This window comes from Lepidothrix coronata, unplaced genomic scaffold, assembly GCF_001604755.1.
Source record: "Lepidothrix coronata isolate B3197 unplaced genomic scaffold, Lepidothrix_coronata-1.0 Scaffold240, whole genome shotgun sequence".
In the NCBI taxonomy this organism is placed as follows: Eukaryota; Metazoa; Chordata; class Aves; order Passeriformes; family Pipridae; genus Lepidothrix; species Lepidothrix coronata.
The window spans coordinates 942,875-959,421 of NW_016690420.1; the positions used below are offsets into that span (position 1 = coordinate 942,875).

General features: G+C 49.0%; 1 protein-coding gene and 1 long non-coding RNA gene across 3 annotated transcripts in view; both read left to right on the forward strand.

Moving 5' to 3' along the window:
• Positions 1-16,547, forward strand: part of LARP1 (La ribonucleoprotein domain family member 1) — a 41,402-nt gene that overhangs the window by 423 nt on the left and 24,432 nt on the right. The window contains exon 2 of one of the 2 annotated variants that reach the window (XM_017834778.1): positions 15,217-15,243. In XM_017834778.1, coding sequence (XP_017690267.1) covers positions 15,217-15,243 — 27 coding nt within the window. Of the gene's footprint in view, positions 1-15,216; positions 15,244-16,547 lie in introns of those variants that run through there. The other variant, XM_017834780.1, reaches the window with a different exon arrangement.
• Positions 2,386-2,805, forward strand: LOC108507115. Its single transcript, XR_001877964.1, has 2 exons — positions 2,386-2,424; positions 2,576-2,805. It is a non-coding gene; the product is annotated as an uncharacterized LOC108507115 (long non-coding RNA).

Sequence of the window (16,547 nt, forward strand, 5' to 3'; positions counted from 1 at the left end):
GAGGGCAGCGCAGCCCGGCCATGCGGCGAGTGGGGGGTGCCGCGGGCCCGGCGGAGGCGGGCGGGCCCGGCGGCGGACACGCGGCCCCCCCCCCCCCTTCTCCTCCTCCTCCCCGCTCCCGGCATTCCGCCGCAGCAGCGCCGGCAACGTGGTGGGTTCCCCGGCACATGTGCGGGTCCCCCGGGAGCGCAACCCCGCCGTCCCCGCGGGGCCCCGTGCCCGGGCCGCGGCCTGCGCTGCCCACGTGTGCGCGGCCGCGGCTCCCCGCGCAGGCCGCGCCGCCTTTCTCTGCCGACTCATGGCGGTGGCGGCGCCCAGCGCGGCTCTGCCCCCGGTGGGGGCACGGCTGGGGAAGGGGGGGCTGTCCCCAGGAAGGCTGCGCTGTCCAAATCGCGTTTGTAGCCCGCTGCTGTCGTCAGCAAAGGGTGAAGCTGCGGAGCACCGTTTCCCCGCGTGTCGGGATGGGTGCTGCGCTCCCCCCCCGTACCTGCTTCCAGTGAATCGCGACTAGGAGGAAAACAGAAGTTTTCACTAAGCGTCTTGTTTGGGAAATAGTTATTTTTTTCCTGCCTGCCTCTGTTAACTCTGTAACACACTGCCAGACATCGGATTCCCAATTACCGTACGTGCCAGTATTTTGTAAGAACTGTTAGTGCCTAGGATGATGATTCATCAAGAGTTATTGATCTTTGGGAGATGGACAGCTCTGCAATTTCCATGTGGAAAGCTGTCATCTTAAGGGGAAGTATAGAGGACAAGTTAATCGTGCTAGGTAGAAGTCTGTGTTCGGATTGTTTGGTGGTTTGTCATTGTACTCACTGACATAAGCAAAGCTTAAGAAAATCCAGGGCAGCGTCGCTGTCTGCATTTGCCTTCTGCGTTATGGCACAAAACTGGTCACATCGCTCCTTTGTGTGAAGGTTGCACTCCATTGTGATGCCTCCTAAGGGTAACAATTCATAGAAATAAACCAAAAAATGCAAAATTGCAAGATTGAACGTTCCTGTTTGAGGCTCTGGTCTAGGGGGTGTCCAGATTCATTACCAGGCCCATCAGTCACAAAGGTGTGTGAGAGATGAGACAGCTGCCCAACACAAGCAGGGCTCCTTACAACTCCTGGGATGATTTTTTGGAGGGAGCGAGTGAGAGTGTGTCTGTAGCGTGTCCACACAATTGTAGGGTAAGGGAGTAATGCTGCAACATCAGAATTATCCTTGGGCCCAGTACAGTTGTCCCAGTATTCCCGAAGGTGTTTAAATAATGGAATTGGTTGGTGGTGTCTTCTGGGACACTTGGCAGCAGCAGTTGGTTCCAGCAGTGCCCCCAGTGCTGCTGCCTGGCTCTCTTCTCTTGGGGCATTGTTTCTTTTGCTGCCTGTTCGTTAGCAGAAGAGAAAACGTGTAAAATAAACACGGCTGGTGAGCTCCCATGAGAGGCAGGCTGCCAGCTGACCTTGCCGGGCAGCGTTGCACCCAAGTACCTTCTCGCAGAGTTTGCCGGCTCCTTTGGGTGGAGAATTTCTTTTGGCAAATACTTACCAAAAAAAGATCTGAAGCATGAATTTGTGTGAAAGAATGTGCTGGTGAGGTGAGTTGTGTTGTAGTGACCTCCAGAAGGATCACCCAAGGAAAGTGACTCTTTTTTACCCTTACAGTGAATTGAGAGCTGTTGAACTCTGGGAAGGCACTGCTGGATGTCTTTGGTTTCTAAGCAGAGCTTAGGAAGCCTTGGCTCATAATCCAGCAGTGTTCCCAAAGCAATGCTTCTGTGCTGGAGATATTAAATGTTTTCAGCCCTGATCATGCCAGAAGTAGTGAGGAGACCAAGAAGTGTAGAGCTGAAGACAGCTCTATAATGATAAAGAGATCCCTCTATGACTTGTTTTACAGGCTTTGAAAGCCCTAATTTTTTTTATAATCATTGTATTAATTATAGACCCGTAGAGCAGATTTAATAGACAAGACCTACTTACTCCTTAGGTGTTCACTCATTCTGTAATGGTCTGTGTTGGAATTGGTGTTTATAAAAGTAAAGACATTGAGCTCTGGCCCAGGGGAGACAGAGCCACCTGCAAGATCTTGGTGAATTTCTGCTGCCTCTGTTGGAATATGGTTAAGGAACAGCTTAACAAACCCACCTTTGATTGTTTTGAACTGTTTGACTTGTAACAGCTGGGCAAGTTCAGTGCATTGAGGGGCTGATTCAGGGACTGAAGAACAGGGTCCTTTTTGGCGGATCAGGATTTACCTTCAGAAGCTCCTGTCTTGCCTACCTGCTGCAGCGTTTTTTGAGCTCAAGGTTGGCAGTGAAGTCAGTAATATAACAGGGTGTTGGAGTAAATGTTTCTGCTTTTTCAGGAAGGAGGACTCTTGAAGCAAAGCCTCTCCTTGCTTTTTAACCTCCCAGAAGCATGACAGTGTAGCAGTAAGTGGAGCAACCATTAGGTCGAGTCAAACAGCAGTGATACTGCTGATGCTGTAAGCAGAAGCTGAGGCTCAGCTGGAGTGGCACACTAGAAAATTTTCCTGATGTCCTGATAAGATGTGTGTTACATTTGTTTATGTGTCTGTTTCAGAGTGGAGGTGCGAAGATCCTTTGATCCCTGAGATATGCACAGTCCTGTCCTATTTGACAGGGCTTGACACTGCTGACTGCTTGTGAGGGACGCTGCAGAGATGTAATGATGCCTTGTTTTTACTCTAATGATCTAGTAACAAGGTCTATGTGACTGTCCCCTCATTATTACACGTTCTTTTCTTATCATGTAAATAAATGCAGCCAGCAGCCTGGCTGGTGAAGGCGTGATGGTAGTGTGTGTGTCTGTAGTAGCAAATGAAACATTTTCTGGCAAAACCAGCTTTGCACTACTGTCTATAAACCAAATTCAAAGTATTTTCTCCAACTCTTCTATAGAGGAGAAGTGTGGCTTGCAGTTAAGACAGCTCGACCTTCTGGAACATGTTGTACTCCTCCGCTGTGCCCTGCACCGGGGCTGGTGCTGATGCAAGCACTGGTACAGACAGGTGTTAACAGCACCCCGTTTTGAAAACCTGCTGGATTTATTTCAAGAAATGTTGCATCAAGGCAGTTGGCACTTCTTTATTTTTAAAGCCATTTACATCTTGGAAGTAAGAACACTCAGGTTTTAATGACCAGCACTGCAGTCCCTGAGCTTTGCCTGCGCTAAGTTTTATGCCGTTTTTCATTCTCCTTGGAAGCGCTCGACCAGGAAAAGCAGTGTATTTCCTAGTGGAAATGCAGGAGGTGCTTTGATTTCTTGAGTAGAGTTTCTTGCATGCCATTTGGCAAAGGCACTGGGCGGATAAGCAGTACTTTCCAGAAGGCACACCTTGGTTGCTACCAGCAAGCACCAGAGGTTGCCTGACTATTGTTAAGAGAGAGTGCATGTTGCTTTATGCCAGAGCAGAGGTTGGGTTGGCTGCCGGTCCTGAGGAGAAGGCAGGGGAAGATTCGTTAGCTTCTCACCCCTTACAGACTAACTCCCCATAGGGCTTTCCTTGAAACCAGCCTCCAGCACAGGAGATAAGATGTATGGGAAGCTTATTTTACCTTTGGCGTGTCTTTGCGTTCAGAGTAGACACACACATCTGCTTGCTCGGGCACCCAGCTCGGTAGTGCTACACACACCTATTTCCAAAGTGTTGGGCAATTCTTGCTCTGTCGTGGCACGTAATTGTGGAGCTCTCCTGGCTGTTTGTTGCAACAGAGCTGCTATCGCAGCAGGAGGCCTCCCTCCCCATCACCCCAAGTTTCCTCTCCGAAATATTGTTTTGTTCCGATCCCACAACTCACGTTTGAGTAACTCTCCCCGCCTTGTTGGGGAGGATGAGGGTAACTGGAACTCGTTGCACCAAAAAAACGTGAAGCTTAGTGTTTTCCCTCCCCCGCATACCTTTGCCCTTCAGCTTTGTGCTGGACCTTTGCCCTGTTCTGCACTGTTTCGGGAAGGGAAGGCTGGGGAATGCAGCGTAGCTCCTGAGAGCTGACTCACTGGCCCTGGTTGCTGGGCTTCAAGCGCCTGCTTCTGCTGCGACCTCTGGATCCAAACTGCCAAGGCATCACTGGAGGATTCTCTCCAACCACCTCCTTACCTTCACAACTCTTCTTTTAAGCTTTTTTTTGCCTGTGGTGTCATGGAGGTTTCCACCAGGAGCGCATCAGGGATCACTGGATTGGGCAGCAGAAGGGCTTGGTTCAGATGTGAAGACTAAAGATGTGAAGGCTTTCCCAGAAAGCAGGGCTGGGATTGGGGGCACTGGGGCTGCAATGCTCTGCTCTCCCTTCCAGATTATGACACCTGATCCTTTTGCTGTGCTCAAATAGTGTGAAATTATCCTCAGGGGAATGCCAAATGCCGACTTGGATAGAGTTAGGTTGCTCTTTACATACTTGAGACTACTTTGTAATGAATCTCTGACACCACCTCAGTGGTTGTGCTTGTTTGGCAAAATAAGGAATGAGCATTTTAGTAGACAGCCATGCTGTTCAGACCAGGTGGAATGTTTTAACCCTTACAGTTATTACAGCTGTGCTTACCCTAAGTCCAGTTGGGACCGGTGAACTTTGTTCATTCCCAACCACGATACACATTTACATTATGGTCTTTAACATGTTGTTTAGCCTCTGGTCATCTTGGCATTGAAACCTTTGCTGACTTCCTACCAAGGGCTTGAGTCTCTATGCTGCTAGCTCTGTCAAATCCCTGGCTTGCTGTGCACACAGGGAGCTTGGGGAAAGAGGTGATGCAACCTTGGTGATACCTGCTGGGCTCTGCCATCGTGGTGTTGCTGACTAGGTGGAGCTTTGCATGGGCAAGAAGTTGTCTCCTGGGGTTGGGTAAAGCTCTGGGTACCTTGTGGATCTGTGGCACGCACAGCTCTGCATTTTTTCCTTTCTTCACTTGAGACTGAGCTTCAGTTCCAAAGTCATTCTGCAGGTCCAGGTCCTCGTTAGTGAGCTTTGAGTGGAGTTGGGAGACTTTATCTCCTTGCATTGAAGTAACTGGCTAATCTGAATATCTTGCAGCAAATAATGCAGCTGCACAACTTGAGCAGGTCAGAGGAGAGGGAAAAGAAAGGCTTCAAAGAAGTTAATGCAGTGCTGGGAGAACTTACAGCTACTTGTGTATTTAGGCAATGCTGATGGGTGACCAGAACAAATGGGAACTGAATTTGGCCTTGAATAAATTGATTACCAGACAACTTTGTGGGGAGAGTCCTAGGTCAGGGTCAGTCTGGATTGCTTGGCTGAAAGACATGGGTGTGCACATGAAGGTCCCGCAGCTGTGGAGTAAAAACTGGCACGAGGCATTTGGTGGAAATAGGTTTGCTGATAGCAATTCTAATGCTGTGCAAGATAAACTTTTGTTTTTGGGAAAGGTTGTGGAAATGGTGGTCAAGTGTCAACATGTTTCTAAAGGGAGGCTCATCCTGTAATTGGAGATTCCCAGAAGATCCTCTTAACTGAACTTTCCTCTATCAGAGCACGCATTTGTGCTGCAGTTTTGGGGCTTCCTTGGAAGGCCTGGGTGGATTGTCCTTCCCAAGCAAATCGGTGTGTGATGTGTTGTGGCTCTGCTGGTCTAAATATTGCACCAGGCTGAGCAAGCTACTGGAGCCATCCTTAGCAAGTCATCTAGCCCAGCTTTGGTGTGACACTCACTGTGGATTTTGCCAGGATCAAGAGCTCTTCCTGCCGCATTAAAGCTATGTGTGCTGGGGGATGTTCTGCTGAGACGTGCAAGGAGAGGGAGGAAGGGCTGTGAACCTGCTTTATCAGTGGTTTACCTTCATTGTCCTTCTAGAGCAAAGCTGACTTAGGGAGCAACAGCTTCCCTTGACACTTCCCTGTGTTTCAGCATTGTACGGGAACGTGCAGCAGGCTTCAGTACTCTGCATGGTTGTGATTTTATTTTTATTTTGTGGGTTTGAGTCACTCTGTTCCTTTGCGTGGTCACAAGTTGGAAGGTTTGGTAGAGTTCTCTGCTTCAAATAGCTTGGGAGTGACAGTGTGTTGGGGGTGATGATGGTGGCCCTGGCTGGGTTGGATGCTCTGGCACCACAGGCCAGAGGGAAGCCTCCATTTCCTTTAGAAATGGTCAACAAAGGTGGTGTTGGTGTGACCGAGGTCTCGGTGCTGCTCAGTCTGGCTCTGGTGGCACTCAGAGGTAACACAAATGCCCTTTGTTCGCTTGATCTAGAAAATGGCTCTCTGGTTCCCTCCAGAGTGGGTGTGACACTCACGATGTGCTGGCGGGCACAGCTTGCCCCAACCTGTGCTCCTGGGGAGGCACGTTCACTTCCTGCCGGACACCTCTTGAAGTGGCTGGAAACAGGTCCGCAACCTGCTGCTTTAGCAGCAGAGCTGGCCTGTGACCTGGCCACATGTCCACAGGCACTGTTCTCCACTCCCAACTTGCTCCCCAAAGCAGCCCCAGCCTCTGATGGGGCCGAGGAGAGGCATCCCTGCCCCACAAGGAAGGTGTTGAAGGAGAAGCGTCTCCAGTGCTCCAGTGTCACTCCTTTGATCTCTGGCAGGCTCTGCAGAGATCCCTTGGTGACCATGAGAGCGACAGCCAGGGAGGTAACGGGGAGAAATGGGGGCTTGGATGGGGCTTGTGAACCTCACGTGTCCTTGACACACGAGCCAGAGTTAAACTGTGATTGGAAAGCTGGACGGGGGGCGGAAATGTGAAGCGTGTCCTTCCTGCTGGCCGCCCGCCGGTGCAGCCGGAGGGGCTGTGTGAGCCCGGGGGGACCGGCAGCTGGGAGATGGGTCCTACTCTGCTCTTCCCGGCCCAGGTATGGGGGTGCAGTCCCCGGGGGGAGGTGGGAGGAGGAAGCAGAGTCTGTGCTGAGCACACTGCTGAGCACGTTTTTCCAGCTGAGCGGCGGCGTGTGCCGCGCTCCTGCAGAGTGACTCTGCAGTCTGCAGGGCATGGCTGCGCCGGAGGGACCCGGCGCGGGGGGCTCTTATCGCTTCTGCTTTCCTGGTAGTCATCTGACTTCTTTGACTCGCCTGCCGGGAGAGAACAGGGGGTTTTCAGAGCTAGATAAGGTAGCTTTTAAGAAGTTCTGAAACACTTGAGAAAAGAGGTGAGTTTTTTCCTGACTAAATATGTGGGGAAACAAGTATGAAATTGGAAAAACCACAACAATGAGGAAAGGGTAGAGTTTTGTTGATGGGGGAAAGTAAGAGAAAAGGTGTGTGGGGAGATTGGTATTTTACTTGCTTGGTAACTCAGAGATGGGTATGTTGCTAAATACTGAGCACTGTCTTTAAGCAGATTATTTGTGATATATATTCGGCCTTCACACTAAGTCACACTGCCCTTTTTTTTTCTTTATGACTGTGGTTTTGAAAGCTCCTAGTCAGTGGGGTAAATGAGTGATTAATTTACCATATCTTAGTTACCAAACTATCTGGTCTGCACACTTACAGATGACAAAGCTAGTGATAGAATAAAAGAGTTAGAACTTAACAGTTTATAAGCAACACTTAAATGTTTGATAAGTCAGCATTCACTTCAAACTACAGGAAATTAATTTCTTCAGATTCTCCAGATCTTCCTTTTCTTTATTTTATTAAATGTTACAAAAGAAGCACTGAGTTTATTCCTGCAAGACCCTTAGGATTCTTTTGTACCTCTGCTGTAACCAGAAGGGTTGCACTTCCAAATAGTCACAAAGTCTGTGTCAACTCTCCTGGCCTCACAGAATGGGCCTATGAAAATAAAGACTTGCCCATAATAAGAAATAGCAATGCTCTTGGCCTCCTCTAGCACAAAAAGAGATACCTAAAGGAGTGACTGAAGCAGTACACTGTACCTGTGTACCTCCAGGGCTCTTGTTGGTAGGTCAGCTGCAAGGCTGTGCAAGTGGGCAGGTAAAGAGAAAAACAGAATGAAGAATTAAGTGTAAAGAGTGACAGCAGTATGCAGGATGCTGACAAAGTAGCAGCAGATACATTGCTCCACATTTTAGTATCCAAATAATGTTGGGAGGTTTTACTCTGACTGAAACAGAAGCGATGGGATATTTGTGCATGAGGTTCCACCCAGCAAAAAAGAAGAGCAAATCGCAGAGGTGTCTCCACCATGTGCTCAGATGACAAAGCAGGAGACTTCACTGTCTGCAATCATATTGAATTTCATTTCCCAACTCCCAGCTGAACCTTGAGAGCTCGGGGGAATACCGGCTATGATCTAATGCATCTTTTGAGTGCTCAGAAATCCTCAGCCACTGTGGAGGGTCTTGCAGTGTTCTGAACAAAAGGGGACTTTTCTTTTGGCTTCCCAGTCTCGGGTGAACTCAGCTCCCTGCTTGTTTGGTTTTTTAATTAAAGAATGATAAATGTGACATTTGCACACTGTGCAGGGAAGAATTTTCTGTAAGTGACCCATGATTTTAAATTTTTAAACTTAAACATCTAAGAACAACTGTGGAGATGATTTGGAGAAGACGTGGCAGATTACAGCGAGATAACCCTCTTGTTGGAGTTGAAATCTGAGTTGATCTAACTGCCAGCAGAGAAGTGGAACCAAGCACAGTTGGAGTTCGAAGGGTGATTGGAAAGGCTTTGTGTTTGATTAAAACCAAGCAGATAGCCTGAACCAAAGGGAGGGAACATCTCAGACTGTGAGTCTGATGATTTGTAATTCAGTTAAGAGATTTAATTATGTTGTCTTCACTGTGCTGCCTTGTGTATCCTACATCCCCCCTGCTTGGCCCTCTGCCTGCAGCCCTAAGGTGGAGAGAGCCTTGAAATTTTGTTCCTGGAGTTTTCAGAGGGATTTATGGCATCCTTGACTGATATTATGAGGCTTACCCATGATACTGGTGGTTTTGAGGAGCTGGGGTGGGATCCCCTTTCATGGAGAGACTGGATTTCTGGCTGCTGTAATGGATTCTCCTCTGTAGAGAGAAGGATCTGTCCTACCTGCTGCTTATTGCACTGTCCTTGGGCAAAGCTTGGCTGTGGAGGCTGAGCCTGCCCTTGATGTGCACACAGATAGTGTGACAACCCTTTCAGAGGGAAACACCATCCTATCTCACTTTCCACAGTATGGGATCCAATTGGCTTCTGGGCTCCACGAAAATGGTTCCTGTGTTTCAACAAGAGTCTTTAAGACATGTTAATTTTGCTTGATTGTGCCTGAAATTTTGCTGCCTGTTCAATATCTGGTGTCTTAAAGAGCAATTTGGGGAGGATGAATGTGATCATTTGGCCCAGATTCATGTAGGGTTGGTCTCCTGGAAGGCTGGAGGTCTGCAGTAATGTCACTTCAGGCTTACTGGTGATTAAAGAATGTGAGACAGAGCTGGGTCACCAGCAGCTCCATGGGAACAGTAATTGAGCACCTTTAAGGTGCCCTGTACTTCCTCTGCAGCTCCTTGTTCGGTTCATGATTAGGAATGTTGGGACTCTTGCCTGGAGCAACAGTGTTTTGCTGTTTCTCCATTTTGGAGTTGAGGGAAGGGGTTAATAGGAGAGAACACCCAGTGTTTGTTCTTTCCAGTGCAAGCACTGATAAGTGGATGGGAGAAACAACAGCCGTGACCTTCCAGTTATTCCTCGTGTGCCTGTGCACATGTGAGCGTTGGATTCGCAGGACTGTGTTTGGACAGTTCTCATATTTCTGGTCAGGCTGACCAGATGCATTCCTCGGAACCCCATTGGCATCTGTGGCGCTCAGAGAAGAGACCTGGACCCTCTTCCACAGGGATCTCTGTAAGGTGCTTTTGCTGGACACAGTGCTGGTTCCACTGGTGCCCGTGTTTAGCCAGTGTCACAGCCCTGCCCTGTCAGTGCTGCTCCCCTTTGGCCTGGAGGAGACTGAACATCAGCATTAAGGTACTAATTTAGTGTTGGTGTGAAGTTAAAGTTACGGAGCTGTCTCAGACAGGTAATGCTCTGACTTTGGAGTAGGTTTTTTTTTTTTTCTAGAGGTGTTCCTCTTGCAGCTCGGTGATGCTGGAGGTCTTCATTCCTTTTCAAGTACATAAGCAGTGGCCCCACAGCTGAGCTTCACCAAACCCACAGGTGCTTATACACTGAAAACCTATTTCAAGCATTTGTTTCCATGTGGTTTGTGGGAAATTGGTGTTTAGCACTCACATTGACTGTAGCTCTTGAGGTGGTGTAGGCGACAGGGGTGTCTGAGAAGGAACCTCTCAGACAAACCTCTCCTCTGAATGGAGAGTAGAAAACCACTTACTGGGGTCTGCTAGTCTGGATACCCTCGCGGAGGAATTGATGTGGGTGAGGATAAACCCTTTGGCAGATTTTTCTTTCTCTTGCACAGACCATAGGTGGTGTCTTAGGACTTAACCAGCATCAGGTTAGGATTGATCCATCTGTCTCAAGCTTCAGCTTCTCTTTGAGAGGGGGTAAGGATACTTCCTACAGTAAGTTAAGAGGCATGGGAGGTGTTTGTGTGGACCTGGCAGCTGAACAGGGTTGGGAAAATCTAAGTGGCTGAGAGCTGGACCCTCCCCGAGCCTGCTTAGCAGGTAACAAAGGAGGGGAACAGGAAGCAAATGAGATCTCAGGAGTGATTTAATTGGCCATGCTAATCTTTGGGTTTGGGGTTTCTTGCTTTGCTACTTTTTCCTAATAAACCTCGCCCCCTTCTCTGCTAAGCATTGCTTTGAAGAGACCTGTAACTGTCTCAGGAACCTGTGCAGGCACTGCCTTGGCCTCTGAGGATGGTAGAGGTTTGAGCTGGAATGTTGCGTGGGACAGGGAAGAGATTCAAGCACCACTGGTCTCTTTGCAGCACATGCTGGACTATGTAATTTGGACTTTTTCCCTCTCTGGATCGTCCCTGCTGGGCAGCAGGTCAGGAGGAGAGATACCAATCGATCCTGCCATCCACCAGCACTTCCCTTCCCAGTCCCTCTCCTGGGCAGCCAGCACAGCCCTGCAGCTTTTGAGCCATTGTGATCGAGTTCTGGTCACGTCTCTGCTGCCGAGTCCCCGCGTGACCTTGGAGAGGTCATTTTTTTTGCTGACGTCCGAGTCTTTTGTCTGCAAAACGTGGAGGATGATTTGGTTACAACTTCATGGGTCGAAAGCCAGAACAAATCAGCTGGTGTCTTCCTGTAGCAGTGGCAGTGTGGATGAGCCCTGTGTCCCGCTGGGAGCGGCTGAGGAGCTGGCTGTTGTCTCCACTGGTACCTGTGCGTGCAGAGGCGCAGCTGCAGTGGTACCAGGCAGCGTGCTTTGGTGACTGGCAGGTGACACAAAGCACTCTGAGGTCCTCTTCCCCCCAGCTTGGAGAGCAGGAGGGTAATTGGAGCTGGTTCCTGCTGGTGCTCCGCCTGCGGCCGCGCGGCCCCTTGGCAGTTATGGCTGCAGGTTGCTGTAATAACGAGTCAGCGTTTCTCTTGCGTCAGGGATAATGAGCTGCTCTTCAGCCGCTGCCTCCTGGGCCCTGCCAGGAGGAAGCAGTGTCCATGGTGGAAAAGGGGGGCTGGGAGCAGGCAGTGGGTGGTGGAGGTCCCTTCCCAGCTGTAGCTTGTGAGCAGGGAGAAGATGGGCTTCCTGTGAGGGTATTTGGATTCAGCACTATAAGTGTGGCTGGTGGAGGAGCCCCCTTGGCAGTGTGCTTCCACAGGGAGTGGGAGGAGCAGTGGAGGGGAAATGGGGGCTCACAAATGGGGTAACCTTCCTGGACCTGTCCCAGATACCTGAATAGCAGCAGGAGCCAGATAGCCCCTGGGGAGGGGGTATGTGTGTGGATGCATCAGCTTTTCTCTTTAGATGCCCCATTTTAGCATACGGGCTCCTCCTGCATGTAAAAATACCACCAGGCAAAAATTGAGATTCTGTATCCACCCCCCCAGCACCACCTAAAATCAGGACAACTGCCCTCAATTTAGTTATGTCTCCTGGGCTTTTTGTGCAGCAACTCTGGGTATTGGTGCTCAGAGCAAGCACCCCTGTACCACATCTGCACCCTCACTTGGTGGTCCTGAAAGGGACACTCTGCCGTGCACACCCTTGACCTCCTCCTGCTCACTCCTTCCTCCACCTCCCTTTCCTGAAAACGGGAAGAGTCGTGGAATGTGTTTTCCATTGAGATGTTGTAGGCTGTGTGGATACTGTACAGAGCCCAGGAAGGATGGTCATGGGCTTGGGAAATAGCTGGCTCGGCAGAGACAGGTGCGACGGTTAAGAGATGACTGGTTCCTGTGGTGATTATAATCCCTTTGTTTAGTCACCAAGTCTTTCTGATTTTGGGCACATGCTGAGAACCCAAAGTGTCTGCATGCAAGAAGGGGAAGGAATTGTGAGACCATAGGGCCCAGATTTCCTAGGCCTTCTCATTTGCATTATGCTCCTTCCCTCTGGGCTGACTGAAGGCTATTTAGTGTTGGCCCAGCGGGGCAGGCAGGGCATGGCTGGGAGGTGTGATGCACGCAAGGGCAGAGCTGCCTGGCTTCCACGTAGGGACTGCCCCTCCTGGGCAGGTGGCTGATGGGATGGTGGAGAACTGCTGTGGAGCATGGTCCTACAGTGTCTGGCCTGTGTTGGGAGACCTGGCATCAGGGTGCTTTGGGAGGTAACAGGTGGGAAAGCAGGGTGTGTGGTAGCAGGAAGCCAGCTGGTTTGCTGGCTTCACCTTTCTATGTTGGGACTTGGCTTGTCCAAAATACCAGCCTGATCTCTGTGCCTGGGTCTTTTTTGTTTGATTTTTAACCTTGGAAGAGCTGGGAAGGGAGCTGACCTAGACAGGCAGCCTCAGTCCTGCAGTGTACTAGACAGGCTCCTTGGAGAGCAGTCCGAGGGGTTTATCTATGCCCTGCTGGCCACATGTGTTTCTGCCTCCTTCCCTACCACGGCTTTCTTGGGAAAAGAAAGTGCTGCCTGATTTAGACTTCTCTTGGGCACCTGAGGTGCTGCCCTTAATTGGCAGGCTAATTTTTAATCTAGTCTCTTGTGCTTGCAGGGGAAAAAGGTGTCCCAAAGGGTCGTTGTGCCTGACAGTCCCTGACCAGCCCTGCCTCAGATGTGTGCTCCCAGCAACCCTGTTTTTAGAAGAGCAAGTCCTGCAAACTGATTGCTCTGTCCTTCTTCTCAACAGTGGGGAAAACTGCCTACAAGCCCAGAGTTCTGGATCTCTGCTCTGGAGAGCTTGGAGTCAAATCTGTGTTAATTTTAGGTGTGATGAGTTGGACAGGAGGTCTGACCACTGTGTCATTCCTCCGCAGGAGTTGCACTGGCAAACCTCTTGAGGTGAATGTGAGCTGTATCTGCCCTCGACCATGATGTGTGGTCCTTGAATTTACTGACATCAGCCACTGAAGAGTTTCACTGCTTTTCTAGTAAATGTGGTGGCAAATCTGCTATTGAGTTGTGGCTGAGCTCAAGAGGAGCCAGGTGAGCCTTTCCGCACATCTAGAGCCAGATGGGGCAGTGGGGGATACAGCAGTGAGATGAGAGGAGACCTTGAGGGAATGCAGGCTGGGAGTTGTGGTGGTGTGACTGACAGGAGGTGTTGCTGAGGGGTCACCTGCAGCTGCTGCCTGGTTTGGTGGCAGTTGTGGTTTCTAGAGGTGGGTTCTAGCCTGGACATCTTGTGATAGTTGGTTCTGCTGCGGTGTGTGTTTGAGGAGTTGGTTGAACAGCCTAGCAGGAATGCAGACTGGAGAACTGCACCCACTGGGGTATGGCAAGGGCAGTGATTGCCAAGGCCTGTAGTTCCTGATGGGCACAAAGGAATTTCTTTTATCAACCTTTATATTGTTATTATTTTGTTTTGCTTTTTGATAACAGCTGATATAGCTGAGCGAAACAGGTGGGATACCAGTGGATGCATTTGGGTTGTGGGCTGGTGGAGGATTGCAGTAGAACATGTAGTTTGCAAAGGATCCAGACTGGTGATTGGAGGCTTTTCTGGATGTGTTGGATTGGCCCTGATATCATGCCTTCAAATGGCCACAGACCATAACTGTGTAATGTCTTGATTTAGGGCTTTTTGCTCCACTTACTACTTCCTGCTCATACATGAGATGAAAGCATCCCTGCCCGAGGATGCTTTGAACATGGTGCGCTGTCAAAGGTAAAGAAATAGAAGTTCTTTGTGTGTATTTTTGCTGTTTTGGCACTGGCTGAGCCCAGGCCAAAGAGCATTGCCCAGTATGAGGGGTAGTCCTTGTGACTTTCCAGCTGAATGTGTGTTTTGGGTAGCTGATAAGCAGGAGCCAGGGGCCTGCCCCTGTCCCAGGAGACCTTGCCTTGCTGGCAGCCTCCCTTCACCTTTCTCTTCCAAGATCCTTGAAGAAAACAACATAATGTATTGCTGTCTCAAAAGTACTGTTTTCATAGCTTCTGGGGGAGCCTTTATTAACAGGCTTTCTCCACATACAGTGTCCTGTGTGCTCCTCAAATGAAAAATCTTCCATCTGGTCCTTCCTAGCTACTTCAGGAAACATCTTCCCAGCAATAAATAGGGTCTTTCAAGAGAAGGACCTGTACCTCTAACTGGAAAAAGCGTGGGGTGGTCGTGAGGTTGAATAATCTGTGTCAGGGTCTTAACTCCCCCAGACTCCCCAGCAAGCTGTGCTTGCTGACAGGGACACCTGAGCTGGGAAGGGGAAGGCATTCTTCTGGGGTGGTGGGTGATGTGCCAAGGCACTGGGTGCCCATTTGATGATGGTTGGGTGCTTCTGGCTGCCTGTTCTCTGGTGTAGGTGCTGTGTTAGAGCCAGGCACAGCTGCTGATGTCCCTGGTGGCTGCGAAAACCAAGGACCATGAGGAAAATGCTCACTTGGCTTTTGCCTTGGCTTCCACCTGTGCTCCCTGTTAGATGTTCTCTGCAGGTTTCCATCTGATATTGCTGCTCAGGGGGAGTGTGGGGGTGCCACCAACTAGCTCATTGTGTGGATCTTTGTACATCTCAGCAACCTCTTTTATTGCTCAATGCTGTGTGTTAGAAGCCAATACAGAAGGTTATTTATGAGAGCAATGTGTTCAGGTAAACACAGACTCCTTCAAAATCTTTCTCACAACAAGTGGTTGAATTGAGGTGGGTTCCAAGCTGGATTGATGTTTAACTTGAGATACTAAGAAAATACTTCCTCTATTTAGCTAAAGCAAACAAATCGAGAGAGGAGACCTTTTAAATATGATTCGCACTCCAGCTGCAACCAGTACTGATTTTTTTTTTCTTTCTTTTTTTTCTTTTACAGATATATTTCCGACTGACAGCCAGTCTGGTATGTATTAAGTAAAAATGGAGCTCTTCAAACCCTCTCCCTTGCCTTCCCTGCACTTCTCTTTCTGCAGAGCCAGCACTAACCAGATACAGAAGACCGGTAGAAGAATATGCAATGGACATTAATTTAAAAAAAAAAAGTCCATAAAACAACAAAACACCCAAAAACCCAAGCAAAAAAAAATTCTTAAAATACAAACCTCTAATATTTTGGCCATCCTCATATAGCAGCGACATCTTTTATGCTTTCATGTAGTGATGACTAAACAGCTAGAGGGTTACTTTCCTCCCATACATTGCAGCTTAGCAAATTTGGGTTTCCAGGGTGAAAGAGTTTGGCAACTTGTTGGTCTTGGTCATCAATCATAATAGAAAAACATTGACATGTCAAGATGCAAATGTAATTCAGACTTGCTGTTGTTTATATATTACTTGTGTGCAACTGGATGTGTCCATGAACCTGAAGATGTATATCTGAATTTGCAGTACTTTGGAAAGATTCAGACTTTACCTGTGGCTTGTAGTCTGTGTTGCTGTCAGTATTGCTGTTAAGGACAACGAAAATACAACAGTGTTGCCATCAGTGCAAGACCAATGAAAACTTCCTGGCCCCAGCAGTGTGTGCACGTCGCTGGGAAGGAGGGAGCAGAAATGGATTGGGGTCCCGGAGAGGAAGGGAGGCTGCTCTGGGTAGAGATCCCAAATCAGAAAAGGAGTGTAGCCAGTATTGATGATCTCAATTCTTACCTTTCCCAAACTGCCAGAAGGTCTTCATCCAGGTTAATGTTGTCAGAGTGCCAGGACTGAAGAAAAGGTTTGTGTTTTACCCAGTGATACCGAGATCGGTCCATAAGATCTTGTCTCAGATCTGTAGTGCCATGTGGAGTTATTCTATAGCAAGGCACTGGGAATGGGAGTCAGTGCCTGACTTGGCTTTGTGCAACCCCAGGCACCTCTGACCTCCATCTTTGGCTTTGCATGGGATTACATTTCACCAGTTCATGGATAGTGTGAGGATAAATTGCTGCTGATTGTGGAAGCATTGCGTGATCATGATTTAGAAGTATGGGAGTCAACACCATTGTCTTAAAGCTGAGTTCAGTAAAAGAAACTCACTAGTTTAGAGCAGTGTGGTGTAACATTGGAGACAGTGTAATTTAACTTCTGAATTGAACAGAGGGCTGGGTGTTGTGGATGTGTTTCCAGAGCCCTAGCCAGCTAATGAGGCTGTGGTATATAACTGAATCCACTGGATTAAGGCTTTGATTCCACATTTGTAAGTTTCGAGATTTTCTTGCTTTCATA